The following is a 15,536-nucleotide window of genomic DNA, read 5'->3' as shown; positions in this document are numbered from 1 at the left end:
TGGATAATAACTTTAATTGACAGTTAATTTTTTCAGCTACATAAATGTGCTTCTTACTGTTTCTGTTCCGGAGAAGGTGGCTGTTAGGAGTAGTCTTTAACCTTACGAAGCTGTTCTTCATTGCACTTTGAGACGAGTAGGATGTTTCAGGCTTCTTGTTTTGTTTTTTTTTACCAGTTACAGAATCATGGAAATTAAACCCCTCTAAGTATCTCACATGAAAAGCTCTTAACTTTGCGATTTCTATTTGTAGAATGGTGATGAGCTCCGAGGCAGGAGCTTGCCACGTGAAAAGAAAAGCTGAGACACCCCAGCCATGCTGCTGCCCATTTCTTCGATGAGACCTGTGGTTGTTGCACTGAGACGTGTTCCTGTGTGCTCTTACACATCAAGCAGCCTCTTCGCAGGCAGCTGCATCCGATGCCTGGTGCTCTGGGGCCTAGCTGAGGATAAACACACGAGGATCTTAGCAGGGCACAGCCGTACGTGGAGGTATTTGTGGTGCTGCCATGGCTTCTGCCTGTGCCCACTGCCCTGCACCGTGGGGCTTGGTTGCTTAGGAACAGGTTGGTGAGATGCCAGCAGTGCCCATCTCTTGGCCTTCAGAAAATAAGGGCTGTTAATTTGCAGCCGTTTGTATTGTAGCTGACCAGCTCCGTGTTTATTAAATCCAGCATGTTTAACTAGCACATCCTCCAGAAGACTTCATTTACCTGGGTTTTTCCAGCTGCCTTCAGAGCACAGCGCAACAGGCATCAACCCGCGAGCTCTCGGAGCAGGGCAGAGCTTAATACCAAGTGTGACATTTGGCAGAGTGTCTAGGGGGATGAGCTACGTCTGCTTATTGCGTTTCAAAAGCGCTTTACTATTTGCCAGGCTTTTTGTTTTTCTTGAATGTAAGGTTCCTAGGGGAGCTGGGCAGAAAGGTTGATGCTTCCCCAGAATAGCTGCTTACGTCTTACCCCACGCGAATTCCAACCCCTCCAACTTTTCACTCCACAAGCAGGTAGGAGAAAAAGGCAGGGAGCCTGACTCAGTACCGGGCTGTATCTGCTGCCATTCCTCCATCACTGCCTTTACTCCGTACCCCAAATTCCTCCAGCCTCTGCTTTCCCTTCGTGCTGCCCATCGCCTACCCTCCCACGCTCACCTCCTCCAGGTCTGCTCAGCGTTTGTGCAGCTCCTGGCCAGCTCCTCAACACCGTGTGCCTCTCCCCTGGGCTGGTGGACGAGCAAAATCGCTGCTTGGGTAAAGCAGAGTCTCAAAGGTAATTGCCTTCTGAGCTATAGCTTGCTGCCTGTTGTGGCGTGAGAAGGCTGCTTTGTGTCATCAGGGAGGCAGCAAGGTAGCAGGGCTTATTATATTCTTGTTTTCACTTTCAGTTCACAACTTAAATACCCACAAGGAGCACATTTTCTCGGCTTAAAACAGCCTTTTTGAATTATAATGTCATCGAAAATTCCATTTCGCCTTTGCTTTAAGTGCTGGAAGGTTTCCCAAGCAAGGAAGCAAGTAGAAAACAGCTGTTTTCTGCAAGGCAGAGAAACTGTAAACCCCACCATCATTATTCAGCGCTGTACACAAAAGGCTTAGGATCTGGCAGGTGGTAGGTGTTTGTACGGCACCTAATAGCAAGGACCTAGGCTTGGTAGTAATTTGTCTTCTTTGATGCTCTTCCAGTTTAAATGTCAGTAATGGAAATGATACAAAATACGGTGCAGATAGATTCCAGTTCACGTAAAGGGATGCAGTCAGCTCATGTATGGGTGTTTAGCTGTTGTAATCGATGGAGCTTTTGTTGATGCAGGTAAGGTGTGATCCCAAAATGTCTGGCTTCGCAGTGCATGTGTGATAACCAACTCTGGTGTGTGATAACCAACGAGCCAGGGTGTTGTGTGAGGCTGGGGAATAATGAGCTCCTGCTACATCCTTCCCCAAATTTCTTCTTTCTTCCCAGAGCAGGGTGGAATGTTTTTTTTTGTTTTTGGTTTGTTTTTTAATGGATACAATCAACCAAAACAACTGGCAACTCGTGTCCCTCTCGTGTGACTCACCCCTGCCCGTGGACGCAGGGACTGCGTCAGCTGGAGCTGCAGCAGGTCTTGGTGGGGAGAAGACTCACGTGAGGAGAAGGAGCATGCAAAGGGACAACGACCAGGGCAAGTGGGGCATCCTGGGCAAGAAATAGCTGATTTGGGGACTGCCACAGGAGGGCTGCAAAGTCTTCTGTCTCCCTCTTTGGGAGCATCGATTAACTTGGCATGTTGATGAGCCAGGAGGGAGGGTGCTCAGCCCTGTCTGCTCCCAGGGAGACTTGGACAAGTATTGGTGACTTCTGGGTCGGTGCCACCCACAGAAGGAGTTTGTCTCTCCTCCAACCCTCTCCTCTCCTGTGTTTTTCCTTTCCATTGTTGCGTTGCCCCTTTCTGTAGTAATTGTTGTTCATGGAGGTTTGTTCAAACAACCCAATGTTGATCATCTCTTCTGGCCTTCAGAGCAGACAGGGTGGCTCTAGAAGGAACCAGACATGTTTTCTCAGTACCATCTCATAGCTGAGCACCTAAATAATCCCTAACTCTGCTTTACAATCCTGTCACAGACCTTACAACGCAGGGATGTGCTCTGGCGTCATCTCACCAATGTCTGGTTGAACCTCAGTCACCACTGTGAACCCACGGCTGATTTGTGTCGTTAATTTAGTTCTGTTCAAAGAAATGATCCGTGCCTCCCAGTCCCCTAGTTTTCTTGGCACTTTTTTAGGGTGGCACAGCAGAGGCCAGGCAGAGATGTTCAGCCCTTGTTCCAGCTTAGCCCCAGCACGTGGCTGATCACACTGCTGGAAGGGGTCAAGGGCTTTTGAACTTCTGGAGGAAAACAAACCAAAGCTCGGCCCCAGCAGCACAACAATCCTCTCCATTTGGAGATGAGGCTTGCTGCTTTTGTTGGACACGGCTGCTCTGGTCCCATATAACCCCTGAGAGCACCAGGGCGCTTCTGGGGTCGATATGGGCTTGGGGTTCACTTTGGTGGGTCAATATGGGCTTTGGTGGGCTTGAGCTCCATTTTGTGAGCAGCTGTGCCAGGGCTGAGTCATCCCAGAGCTCTGGAGCAAACGATCCCGACCCTGAAACGAGTGCTGTAATTGCCCTTTTCATCACACTGCTGCTGACACACACTCTGGTTTAGCTCTCGTACTCACAGCTACACAATAAATCCCCCAGACCTCAGAATAGGACGGGCCTTTGTGCACGGGGCAGGAGGGGAACCCACACGATCAGGGTCCCCAGGAGGCTGTCACACCAGTGGAAGTGGCCCAGGTCCAAACCAGGATCTGGTTGTGTGCTTCGGGCGGCAGGGTTATGCGCGTGTGCCAGATGGAGGCGTTAAAATTTCATCAGCAGCTTTATAAACACAAAGAATATCCCGTTATTGGCCCCCAGGTCTCGTGCTAATAAGCTGCAAATGCTGGTCTTCAATTAGCGGGGAGTGGGGGCGCAAATGGAACAATACACGGCCCTAGTGATGATTATCCATCATGTGAGAGTGAAATCAAGACATGAGTAATTACTTGTTTGGGGTTTTCATTTTTTTTTTCTTTTTTTTTTTAATACCTGCTTGGTAATAGAAATGAGTAAAAACTGCTAAAAATAATTGGGGCCAGGTTGTCTGGTGGTGAAACTCCGTTAATTTCTGCACGTGTTGGGTCAAGCCAACACAAAGGCGCGTGACAGCTGTGCTGTAAAGCTCTCCATGGAAGGATAAATGGTCTGTGAAGGACATTTTTCCTGCTGAGAGCTGGCCAGGGAGGTGCAAGCTTTGAAGCAATGCTGCTGTGTGTTATCGGGGAATCCTGGCTTTTCTGTAGGGTTGAGGGTACCCTCAAGAAAGGGCATCATGACATGCTCCTGTGCTGTACGTGTGTCCCAGGTGAGAAGCTCTTTCTGGACCCTGCAGCTTGATGGGGTTAGTTCTGGGAGCTCTGCTTCGAAGCCTTCTCGTCTCGCTTTAAGAAGGCTTTGATGGGAAAAATAGACACGTGTAAACTTAAACCAGTAAATGAAAGAAAACTCACCTCGTAATATAATCGAGTGCCTTCTTGCTAGTTGGCAAGAAGGTGCCTCGTGTTTTACAGAACGAGGAGAGGCCGAGCTGCCTGCCAATGCTCCGCGTCCTGCTTATGCAACTTGCAGGTGACAGCTCTGCAACCTCTGGCTGAGCCCTGGAAAATTTTCCTGCCGGTGACTCAGGTGCTTGGCACACGGGCTGGCGAGGCGGGCTGGGAGATGAGGTTGCAGTCAGAGGGGCTCCCTGGGTACCAGAGCCTGATTCCAGGTCCCTTTTTGTACCTCCTTTTTGTAGGAGAAGATGTCTGTGGCCTGCTGCTCACCCTGCTCGTGCCTTTGCCAAGTGTCTTGGTGCTGCTGGTGCGTTAATTGGGCCCCCTTCATTACACTGGAGCAAAACAGAATCAGAGCAAAGGAGAAAGGCTGAGCAAGTCCTTGGCTCTTAGATGAAGATTTCCTTTAAAAATCCCTGCAGGACGTGGGGGGAGTGGTGCAGTGCAGCTGGGCAGTGAAAGTGGGGCTCCACGGGGCAGCACGAGGTTCCCTCTTGCAGGCCCCCTCCCCAAACCCCGTGCACTCGCCTTAACGATGCCGACTCGGAGGCTTTCGGCCTGGCTGAAAACCAGGGGACAAGCCTGCACGTTGTGCTGCAGCGATGAAATTGAGGACTGCGGAAAGGGAAGGAGTGGACCGACTGGTGGAGGAAGGAAAAAGAAACGGGCAGAACTGTTTCAGCTGCAAACTGGGCTTTAAGTGTAGGTCGGCTGCTGGCTCCGGCAGCAGCAGATAGCAATTTCCACCTCTTTTTGGAAGTGTGAGTGAGAGGAAGCCTGGAGGCGTGTACCGTGGAGTAGATTCAGTCACTGCAGAGGGACAAAACTGGGACACCTGTGAGATGCCCAAATACAAGATTAATCTCTATGAATCTGTGCTGCGAGCCTCGCTGGCAGAACAGCGCGCTTAAAGCAGCGCTCAGCTCGCTCCTGCACGGAGCTTGTTTGCCAGACTGCAGTGAGGGGGGACAAAAAAAGATTTTGCTACAGGGATGACCTGGTGACTAATGAGTTTCATTGATCTTGTGCTTGCAGGAGAAAGCAATCCACCCTCTGCAGTTCCTGCTGGAGGCTCTGAGAAGGGAAATGTGAGGTGTTATCCAGAAGCTGGGCTGTGTGAGCACACCGAACTGAACGATGCTTCTCTCTCAAGTACGTATGAACGTGAAAATACAGAAGATGCAAGCATCAGGAAATCTCTCGATGCCTTCTACGAAACGTATTGCAAAAACGGGCCAGGCAGAGCTGATCCCACCTGTGAGGCTGCGTTGCGATGCCTTTCACAGAAGGTTTCGGAGCTCGCAGACCAGGGCGGGAGCAAATACGCACTGCGGTGCCTGCAGATGGCCCAGGTGGTCCTGAACAGAGATGGATGTAAGATCTTTCCAAACTACCCCACTACGGCTTGTTTTTCGAAGCCAGCTGAGGGAGAAGCCGTGTTGGAGGATACTAAGAGAACACCTGGACTCTCAGACGATGTCCTGCAGCTCCTCCTGAAACGGACCCGGACAGAACACAGCCCCGACGTGCTGCATGAGAAGTGATCAAGATGCTGCTTTGTTTGTCACCAGAGCTTGGCTTTTTACTGAGAAGGGGGGTAGCATCTGCGTCTGGAGGGTCAGACACGAGCATTTCTACCTACCAGGCTTCTAAACTGGCCTAAACTTCTAAACTAATCTCCCTGCCCCAGCTGAACAGCAGCCCGGCCAAAATTCAGCCCCTGCACAGGCGTGGAAGGACGTCCACGTGCTGCTGAGTGTAACTGAATAAGAGGAAATACAGCTACAGAGTAGGTTAGGTTATTTTTTTACAGGAGGGGATAAAAAAAAAAAGCGAAGCTTTATCGCCTTAGAGATTTTTCTAACACTTCAGATGCACCAGCTGAGCGGAGTGGCTTTTTTTTCCCCCTATCTGTATGAGCTGGTTTAAGAGCAACCCGAAATAGATCCGTAAGCAGGGGCTCTGCAGACGTGTTCGTAAGGAAGCTGCAGAAGCGATGCCAGCTGTGCTGGTGTCTGCCTGCTGCGAGATGCAGAGTATCCAGGAGAAGCAGCAATCACACCTCAGCACGCCCAAGTCCGTGGGTCACTCGGCTGATCCTGTAGGGCTCTCTCCCTGCCCACGAGCCCCTGCTGCTTTCTGCTGCCACGGGGTGTGACCCTCGAGCTTTCACAGAGGGGAAACCACTGTGCAGTGCTCGAGAGCACTCTGTTATCCTGGTTAGACCTTGAGATTCCTTTCCTGGTGGCTGATGGATGAGGGCAAACGTTCTGTATGATGTCTGAACCACAGGGGAGGTTCCTGTCCTTTCGGGCTCAGCCAGCACTCCTTGGTTGCAGCAGAGATTTGCTGCTTCCAACGCTGTCTGCTGCTGCTCATCCCCAGAGCTTGCTTGCTCTGATTTTAGTTGGCAAGATCGTCGCTGGCTGCAGCAAGAGCTGGCCCAGCGTGCTGGTTTCCCAGCTGGGCTTGCAGTGACTCCGTGGCTTGCCCTGCACGAAGAGGTGACTTGAAGGACTAATTCCCAGCAGTTGGTTTTCGTCAGCGCCATCAGGGGAGTTTACAGAGCTCCGGGCGTGATGCAGCGCTACGGATTTGGCAGGCCTCATTCTTTGCTTTGTGCTCGTGGAAACGGGGATGAATCCCAAGGAGAAGAACCACGTGAAGGCTGTGGGTCTGGGCTCCCTTGCTGGAGGGTGCTGCTGGCACACAGCCCCCTCTGCTCAGCACGTGGGAGCCCTTTGAAGCGGTCAGTCAGGAGCAAGCGGAGTTTCTGCTGCCTCTGGGGACTGGTTACCAGTGATTAAAGCCACGCTTCACCATCTGCAGTTATTCATGTAAATGCTCTGTTCTTGAAGGATGTCTCAGGCTCCAAAAGAGACTTACATGGGAGAAGATAGTTTTATAGTAGTCTTTGTTGGGGTGCCCAAGCCTGCTGCCTTGATGTAGCTTTTGCTTTGCTTCTCAGCTTGTTTGGAGAGCAAAGAACTGTAAAAATTTTGTCTTCTTAAAACCATTATTGTTAGGTTTTCATTAAAATCTGGAATAAAATTACTGTGTTTTATGACTTTTTTTGGTTTTAGGTGCTTAAAGAAGCAGAGCTGAATTTGCTGGGGAAAGCAGGCTGCAAAATCCCATTGATTTTTAATGGTAATGATGCAAGATAAATGTTTAGGGGAGTCTGACAGTCTTGCTAGACACCTAATTGTGGCGTTAGGAGCCTAAACACATCTCAGTTTAGAATACCTGGTCATTAATTCTGTGCAGCCGATGTCTCCATTTCTGGAGAAACAACGTGAGGAGGTGTTTCACTGGGATCTTACAGTTCAATCCCTTTTATTAAGTTAAATAAGACTGCTGCTCAGAGAATAACACCCATTGCTCCTTTTCCGACTCGCTGCTAATTAATTTTTTACCAACCTGTGCTGGAACCTGCTGCATGTATTTCCGAGCCTGCCGAAAGCCAAGCAGTTGGCATTACTCATTGCCTTGATAAACATCTCAGTCGTGGGGACTTCAAGACGTGGGGAGCTGAATGCATCCCACCCCTTTCTCCCCTTTGCCAGGTGCTCTGAGCAGGATTCACTTCAGAGAAGCACGGTCCTGATGGGCATTTATGGGGCTGCCTGGAAGAGACTGTGACAATAAATATCAGAGCTGCTAAGTAATAGCAGAGGGGGCTTAACTTAAGTCTACGTTTCAATTTCTTGAGCTGATTTGCAGTTATAACTAAGGTGTCGAATGGAATTAACTTCGCTGGATTTAATTTTTCCTCTTGTTTTTATGGGTTATTTGTTTTTTTTCTGCGTGTGTTGCTTTTGTGACTTTTCTCAGGTGGATTAGAAGGGGATCTTCTGGCATAGCTGTGCTACGATCGCTGTTCTGGATCCACGAAGCTGCTGTTTCACAGGGTACTTCACCCCTCCTTGCAGGGAAGGTGGGCTGTCGGGACAGGGATCCTTGTCACACCCATCCTTGCCATTGCAGAGCTGTGTAACAACCCCGGCGGGTATCCTACAGCTGCAGACACAGCCCCAGGTGCCTTGTTGTCTTTGCCCTATGTAGGTGCAGTACAAACCATGGCCAGAGCTGCTGCTTCACACAAATGATGTCCAGCCGGTGGTGGAAGAGAGGAGGAAGAGGAGGAGAGCACAGCCTGGGAAGGGTGAGAGCAAAGAGAGGAGGAGGAGAAGGGATTTGGCAGGAGGAAGCAGGTGAGTGGGTGCCTCGGGCTGAGCTTTTGGGCAGCAGCCCTGCAGAGAGGGGAAGGAGGCAGCCCCAGCGCGGGGTGGCGAGGGCACCGTGCTGCCAGGCTCCTTCCCCTGCCTGTCTGAACGCAGCTGGGCCGTGCTTCTGGCCTGTTTCCCTCCCCAGCATCACCCCTCCACCAGCCTCCAGTTCCTTTCTGTCTTCCGTGATGGTGCTAATGAGATCCCTGGAGGAGGTTTCGCTTTCAAACGAAGCAGGTCTCTGCGAGCCCAAAGAGCCTGATGTCAGTCAGCAACAGAGCAGCAAACCCACGCACAGCCACTTCAGGTCTCTCTCTGAGGCCTCCCATCTCCTGGCTTAGCTGCTTCTTTGCTGCTTTCCTCCATCTGCCAGGACGACAAGCTTTTGTGCTTCTTTTCCACCCTCTGGCTTGTCCACTGAGGGGTGTTTTTTTGCAGTGCCCCCCTTTCTTCACTGTGGACATGTTCAAGAAAGCACAGAGCGAAAAGAAGGATTGTGCAGAAAGTGGCAACGTTTGGGCAAAGGAACTGGTGCCGCTTTTATGGGAGGGGTGCCCTACTTGTACGTGTGGTAGGGGGCACACAAAACGTGGGAACAGGCCTCGAGCTGCTCCCCCAGCTGCTCAGGTTATTAGAGCTAGGGGAAAAAATGAATCAAGAAGAGGATCTGGCGTGTGAGGGGATCCAGCATCTCCCAGAAGGAGAGCTGGAGGAGTTCAAGTCAGCCTTCTGCATCTGAACACCTTCGGTAGCTGGATTGGGTTCGGTGATGAATTGGTCTGTTTGGGATTAGCTCTGAAGCCACCTGGTTTCTTGTTCAGAATTTTAAAAATAAGAAATAAAAAAAAATATGTCCAAACCCACGCAGTTTTTGCCGAGAAAGCTCAGAGCAAAATGCAAAGCTCCTGTGATTTAGGAGAGCCCTGCTGCTGCCCAGCATCTTGCAAAATCTTGCAAAAAAACAAAACAAAACAAAACAGTTTTGATGGAACAGAGAAAAGCTGACCCTGGGTCAGCCCCTGAGCCAGACGTGGCCTTCCCCAGTCATAAAAAATACGAGGAACCCATCTGGACCCCACTCTCTGGGGCTGTGAGGGATGCTCCCCTTGGGGCCTGGACAAAAACGAGCTGCCGCTTTTTGAATGAGGTCTCTGAAATGTTCAAGGGATATGGAGAGTTCTTCTGGAGGAGCTATTGGCTGCTGATGCATTTAAATAACCACAAAATGAGGCGATCTCAGCTTGGGAGGTGGGTGTCTGTGCAGGGAGTTCGTCTGGGGTCCCACCATGGGGGCACTGAGCTGCTTCCCTAGGCACTGGGTGCCAGAGGGGGACGAGGCATCCCCAGAGGGGTCGGGCTTCTGCTTCAGCTCCCCCCGGCTCTTGGGGCTGCTCAGTCACTGCCTTCAGCTTCCCAGCTCCCTTATCAGAAACTTGTGGTGCAGCAAGAATCCTAGGATGTGTTTCTCTTCATCCCTTTAGGAAAGAAGATGACGAAGCAGAGCAGGCGGTTGCTGGAAGAGCGTGGAGGTAGAGAACCAGCAGAGGAGAGCATGAAACTCCCTGGCTTTAAAGAGCGACGTAGGCAGAGCAGGCTGGATGCAGCTGAGGTGTTGGGATGGTGACTCACAGCCACAAAGCTGGCATCTCCGAGATGTGGTGAGCTCTGTGCTGCTGAAACACGCAGCCTTTTGGCAAATTTGTGCTTCTCCCAGCCAGGAGCACCTGCAGCTCTCTGCAGCGCTCGCTGCCAGGTACGGCGTGCAGCTGATGGCAGTAAGGCTGCCAAAAATAGAGGCAGGTCTCCCGCTGAGATGGAAGAAAGGGCAAAGGCGGAGCCCATAGGAATAAACATCTTGGGAGGGGATAAATTTGATGCAGGTCTTGCTGGAGGAAAGGATTTTTTTTTTCTTAACTGTATCTGGTTTCTTCTCTGGAGTATGAGGCTGGTTCCTGTGTCCAAGGTGATTGGCATCACAGGTGATTAAGAGGATCTGTTCTGAGGAAGGGTGAAATTCCCACAAGGAAAATGGGATACCCAGGGGTTAACTCTCGGTTCAGCAGTTGATTTAGGAGGGTGATGATCTGGTATCCTGGGCTGTGGTTTGGAAATAGTTGGCCACAGCAGCAAAGAAACCTCCGTGCATGGTTGGAAATGTTTGTAATGTGTCTTTGGAGCAACGAAGCACTCCCAGGTCACTGACTTCACAGACAGAGCACCCACACTGGGTACAAAGTGAGGGAGACAAGAAACTTGAAGCCTTTGTGAGTAAAACTAGAAATGGTTTGCTTGGGGCGCCTTCCTAGAAGACAAGTGAAAGTTCTTTTAAGTTCAGACAGGTGTAGCAGTTACATACAGAAGGGCCTTTGGCTCTGGGTATTTTTCATCCCTTCTGGGGTCAAAGACGGATCAACCCACGGTATTTATCCAAGAACTCAATGCTTTTGAAATGATCTAACCCTCCTCCTGCCCCATCCGCATATTTAGAAAAAGATGAGAGCTCCCATGCAGATGTTACTGCCCTTAGACCTGTCTGGTCCCAGTGATCCTGTCCAGCTTTTGCTGACCCTCACCAAAACATCCCATGTTTTGTGCAGCTCGTCCCAAGCTGTGAAACAACCTCTGGGAAATGGGTCACTTCATTTGAAGGCTGCTTTACCTCTGCCTGGCTCGCACTTGGCTCAGTTTTGAAGCACCCTTAGGTTTGGCTCCTGGTGAAGCACAAATTGTCACCTGTGCCGTGGCCCCCCTTGGTTTCTCTCCGTGCGCTTTGTTTTTGTGACCTACCCCATTGTTTTCTCTTTCTTTTTTTTCCTCTGCTGCATTATTTACAGCAGGAAATAACCGCTTCCCCTTCAGGCGAGGAACCAGTTGATGCTGGACCTCTTTGTGCTCAGACGTGCTCCACTACCATTAGCTCAGCAGGCATCTGGGCTGCTTGGGTTCGGCTTTCAAAAGCAGACTTAACCGTAAGCACTGAAGGTACAGCTCACAGGCAAAAAAAAATATATAAAAAAAAAATCACCTGAGGTTATATTCTCCTTGAAACTCCCCCCTCAGTTGTCTGTGCTGTGTGTGTGCTCTGGGCAGGACTGCTTGCAAGTTGCCCTGTTTTTTGCAATAGGAAACATCCCTCCGAGTTGCTGATTTTCCCCTGCTCGAGAGCAAATGTGCTCTCAGCACCCCCTGCCCTCCTGGCAAACTGCAGGAGGGGATTTTCGTGGTTTTCCCTAAATCGTGCTGCTGCAGCTCTGGCAGTTGGCGCAGGTGGGAGAGCGGGGATCCTTGATGCCTGTTACAAAGCTCGCACGTGTGCAAATCCCATTCCTCTCCTCCTGTTCTGCAGTGACCCTGCCTGAACTCGCGAAGGTGACAACACTGACAATCCACAGCACCCTTCAAGGTCGTGCGTGAGCAAAATCCCCCAGGAACTTCAGGTGAGATGTGCAATTGAAATAAAGATCCACCCAAAGCCCACCCAGGCTCTCCTTAGGGGTGCTTGTGCCTTGGCTTGGGTTTTTACTGGCTGAACGGGGCCAGCATCCCTCGCTGGGGTGACTCGTGCTGCTGCAGGCACGGCTCCCCCTGCCCCTGCGCAGCAGCCACCTCGGGACTCATCTTTGGTCCGAGCCCGGCAGCCAGTGACCGTTGCCTCTCTGTTCCCACAACCAGCCTTATATAAACACCTGATACAAATTATTTTGTCATCCGTGACGAATCCTCCTGCTGTGAAGTCATTCCCTGCTTTTTTTTTCACTGGAGCTCCTCCAGGATGCTCAGTATCGATGGCCTCGCTGATGCCTACTCTGACAATTTTTATTTTCCCTCCCACACAGCTTCTTGTGGGAGGCACTGATTCACACCAGCGACCTGCCCGATCCTGGAGCCCAGCAGCAGCCAAGGAGACATCAGGCAGGCGCTGGAGCAGATCCTCGGCAGGCATCAACGAGGGAGCTCCCCGCCGGTGAATGGAGCCGGGGCCGTTTACACCATCAGAGGATCTTTCCCCAGAAGTTTAAGGTGTTTTGGTATGCGTGGGTATTTCGGGACATATGGTTTCTAAAATCGGCGTACAACGGGCAGCAGGCGTCTTACAGGGATGGATCTATTTCATTATTGAGTGTAGGTGACGCTGCGTGGGGCATGTGTTTTCCCACAACACCAAAGTTCAGTTTTAAAAATACCCGGTTCTGTAGGTTTTCCCTAATGACTATTTTCCCCCACACATCGATTAGCCAACGCCAGCTGCCAGCATTTCTTCCTTAAAAGTAGAAACTGGCACATAGCGTGCAGAGCATGAAATGAGAAAGATGTGATTAAGACAGTAGCTGGAGCGAGCCGAAGCCAGAAAACTCATGGCTGAAAGGTCAAACCTTTATTCAAATTGCTTTTGTGAAAGGCCTATTTGTTTGCAGGTTCTGTGAATTGGAAGGGAAAGTCTCGTAACGAACGAACACCTGGCATGGAAAATCTCACCTCAGCTCCAGCTGGACCAAGTTTTACGGGCAGTAGGAGGTTGGTTCTCGTAATGGGAGACAGCAGCCAACCTCAGGGCAGGTAACCCTACCCAGCGTTATCTCTAATGACTCCATTTCTGGGTGAGATGTGCTGCACGGGCAGGGGATGCTGCTAAATGGATGTTGGAATCAGCAGCTAAATCCAGCCAGTGAAACTGGAATGATTGTGAGTAGAAGCACTGAGGTGGGGATGCGGTAGGGTTGCTTTCAGTGCTGTGCCCTGCAACCCGTTTTCTCTGAGACCTTCACAAATCTGTTTGCTCTGCATTCCCAGCAGCTTGTTCTGGATACCTGAGAGCTTCAAAGGAGGAGGAAGAGGATGGGATTTCCACCCACGTCTTTGCCCAACAACATTTCCCCTAAAAAGACAGCAATTAGAGGTTGAATTGCAATGGGAGGTTGAGTAGTGAGAGGCAAGAAGTGTGTGTATGGGAGAGGCTCTCGTCTGGGTTTTTGACTGCCTGACTGTTAATGCTGGCTGCCTGGCGTTCAGGAGTAAACTTGCTGGGTGTGAATTATTGAGAAAAATCATCTGGAATGAGGAAAAACCAATTTTACACCTGTGGAGCGGTAACAACACCAGCGTGTTTTGTAAAAAATCAAAGACAAAAAAGCAGTTTGCACACGGGTACTCCTGAACTTTAAAACCAGTGCTAGAAAAGTACCCCAGGTGCCAGTTTTTAAAATACTCCAAACGTTTCGGGGAGGGTGGCTTCTCCAAGCCTCCACCAAGCCGGATGGGCTCTTGGGGGCCCTGGTCTTTAGAGACTGCAGCGCTCGTGGTGCTTGCAATCTTCCAGCCTTTAAGACATGTGAACAGCACCTCTTCTGCAAAGGGGGGCCCACCAGGAGAATCTTCCTGTAGGGTGAACTCTCTGGGGGTGTGTGAGCTTAGACTGCGGCTCAGAGCTATCCTGAAGGCAGGGAGTCTTCCCGGAGATCAGGCTGAAAAATCCAGCTCTGTGCTGGAGAACAGTCAGGGGCAGCAGGCACCCTCACCAGCCGTGTCCTCTGAGCAGAAGCGATGCTGTTAATGCGATTAGGCCGAGCCAGCCCTGCTTGTAAGGCCCTGCAGGGCATAGCACGTTGTGATAAGGATCTGCCACGTGGCTGCCCTGTTTGGGCTGGGGGTGATGGAAGTGCTGAGGCCCTGAGCGAGGAGGAATTGGCTGTTTCGGGCCAATTTCCTGTGTGTTTGGGTGGTCTCGGGGTGTCCTCAGGGCAGCTCGGCCTGGATGGGACCATCGTGCTGGCTGGGCAGCTCCTGGCACTCCCAGCTTTGAACTGAGGTGTCCTCCTGATTTCTAGAGCTTGCAAATTTGCCACACCTGACCCATTTCAGCTGAAATATCCCTCCTGAGATGCCCGCCTGGTGTGGGTCTGCTTGGAGGAAGAGGCATATGGGAACTGGCTCTTCCCAAAGCCAGAGGATGACACTTTGCATGCTTGATGCGCCTTGTGTGCGAGCCGGTGAGACTGCGAGCTATGGCTTGCTGTTCCCGATGTCCAGGGTAGCAGAGGTCTCTTTCAAGGTCATTTTTTCCTGCTTATTTTGCTTGCATCACCCCTTCACCCTCCAGGGTTACAAATGAATGCTGGGCCTTTTGTTGGGGCTGGTGCCAGCACTTTATTTATTTATTTTTGCCCCCAGAGTGTTTAAAATGCCTTCTGCTCCGCCTTCACGTGGAGAGGCTGGGGTGAGTCACGCCTGAGGGCTTCTTGTCTGAGCGTGGCCAGCACCAGCTGCCAGCAGAAGGGCTGGGTAAGCTTTGGGGCATCACTGGAGGCTGTGATATTGGGACCAAGCCCCAAGAGCAGGCATGGCCATGGACTGAAAGCCCAGCAGCAGTGGTGCCAAGGAGAATGTTCCATGCAGGATTTTTTCAAGAGAAATACCTGAGAACCAGATAAAGCCCAAGACAAGTGGCAGCAAAGGTGCAGGAGAGCTGGCAGCACCCCCTTCACGTGGGAGCTGGGCCACCAGCTGGTCAAGGTCACCTCTGCTGGGTGTGGAGAAGGACGTGGTGGCAGGTTCCCACGTTCCTCCCCCTGGGTAACGGGATGGCTCTTGGCAGCTGCTGGTTTCCACCTTGCGAGGACATTTAATCCTGAAAAAAGCTTTTTCTCTCCGTATCCCCTGGCAGGATCTGTGTTGGCTCTCCATCCCTGGCAGCACGAAGGTGAGACAGCAGGAGACATCATCTCCCTTTTGGGGGAGGAACAAAGTGGCAGCCCTGGTGTCAGGCCATGGGGTCGATGTCTGTGCTTGGAGCTGGCGTGCTGGTGCCACCCGGCTTCTTTGTACCGAGGTGGCAAAGCCAGGAGTTTAACACCCATCTGTGCTTGAGGAGAAGGACCTAAGTTTGTGGTGTTGGCAGGTGGGGAGAAAAGAGACCCAAATGAATGCCTTCCCGAGGAAAATAAAGCTAAATCAGCCCTGTCCATCCTGCCAGCCAGTCACCCAGCACGTGTCTTGCTGGCCTGCCAGCCCTTGCGTGGCTCCAGGCTGTGCCATGAGAGGTTGGCAGGGGGCACTGGAGCCCGTGGGTGGGATGTAAGAGCAATCTGGGAGCCCTAGGGGAAGAGAGCACAAAATCAGTGAATTCCTGTGTTGTTAATTCTGTCCCTTGCAGAACAGCAGCTCTGCTGTGAGAAATGTTTTATTATCCTTA

At 51.2% G+C, this 15,536-nt stretch overlaps 1 protein-coding gene and 1 long non-coding RNA gene across 6 annotated transcripts in view; both read left to right on the top strand.

Moving 5' to 3' along the window:
• SHLD1 (shieldin complex subunit 1) overlaps positions 1 to 7,169 on the top strand; it is a 34,372-nt gene extending 27,203 nt beyond the window's left edge. For all 3 annotated transcript variants that reach the window (XM_084512593.1, XM_084512594.1, XM_084512592.1), the window contains exon 4: positions 5,154 to 7,169. In XM_084512593.1, coding sequence (XP_084368719.1) covers positions 5,154 to 5,662 — 509 coding nt within the window. In that variant the 3' untranslated portion in view covers positions 5,663 to 7,169. The remainder of the gene's footprint in view (positions 1 to 5,153) is intronic.
• A 735-nt stretch (positions 7,170 to 7,904) lies between these two features.
• Positions 7,905 to 14,667, top strand: LOC311434407. Of its 3 annotated transcripts, XR_014691457.1 has the most exons (7): positions 7,905 to 8,029; positions 8,184 to 8,332; positions 9,829 to 10,005; positions 11,694 to 11,784; positions 12,184 to 12,375; positions 12,763 to 12,904; positions 13,139 to 14,667. It is a non-coding gene; the product is annotated as an uncharacterized lncRNA (long non-coding RNA). The 3 variants fall into 3 exon arrangements; XR_014691458.1 differs by lacking the exon at positions 13,139 to 14,667 and having other exon boundaries at positions 8,184 to 8,283; positions 12,763 to 13,079; XR_014691459.1 differs by lacking the exon at positions 13,139 to 14,667 and having other exon boundaries at positions 12,763 to 13,079.
• Positions 14,668 to 15,536: the final 869 nt, after the last annotated feature.

The sequence above is a fragment of the Aythya ferina genome (assembly GCF_964211825.1).
Source record: "Aythya ferina genome assembly, chromosome: 3".
NCBI classification, from domain to species: Eukaryota; Metazoa; Chordata; class Aves; order Anseriformes; family Anatidae; genus Aythya; species Aythya ferina.
This window is presented reverse-complemented; position numbering and strand designations above follow the sequence as displayed.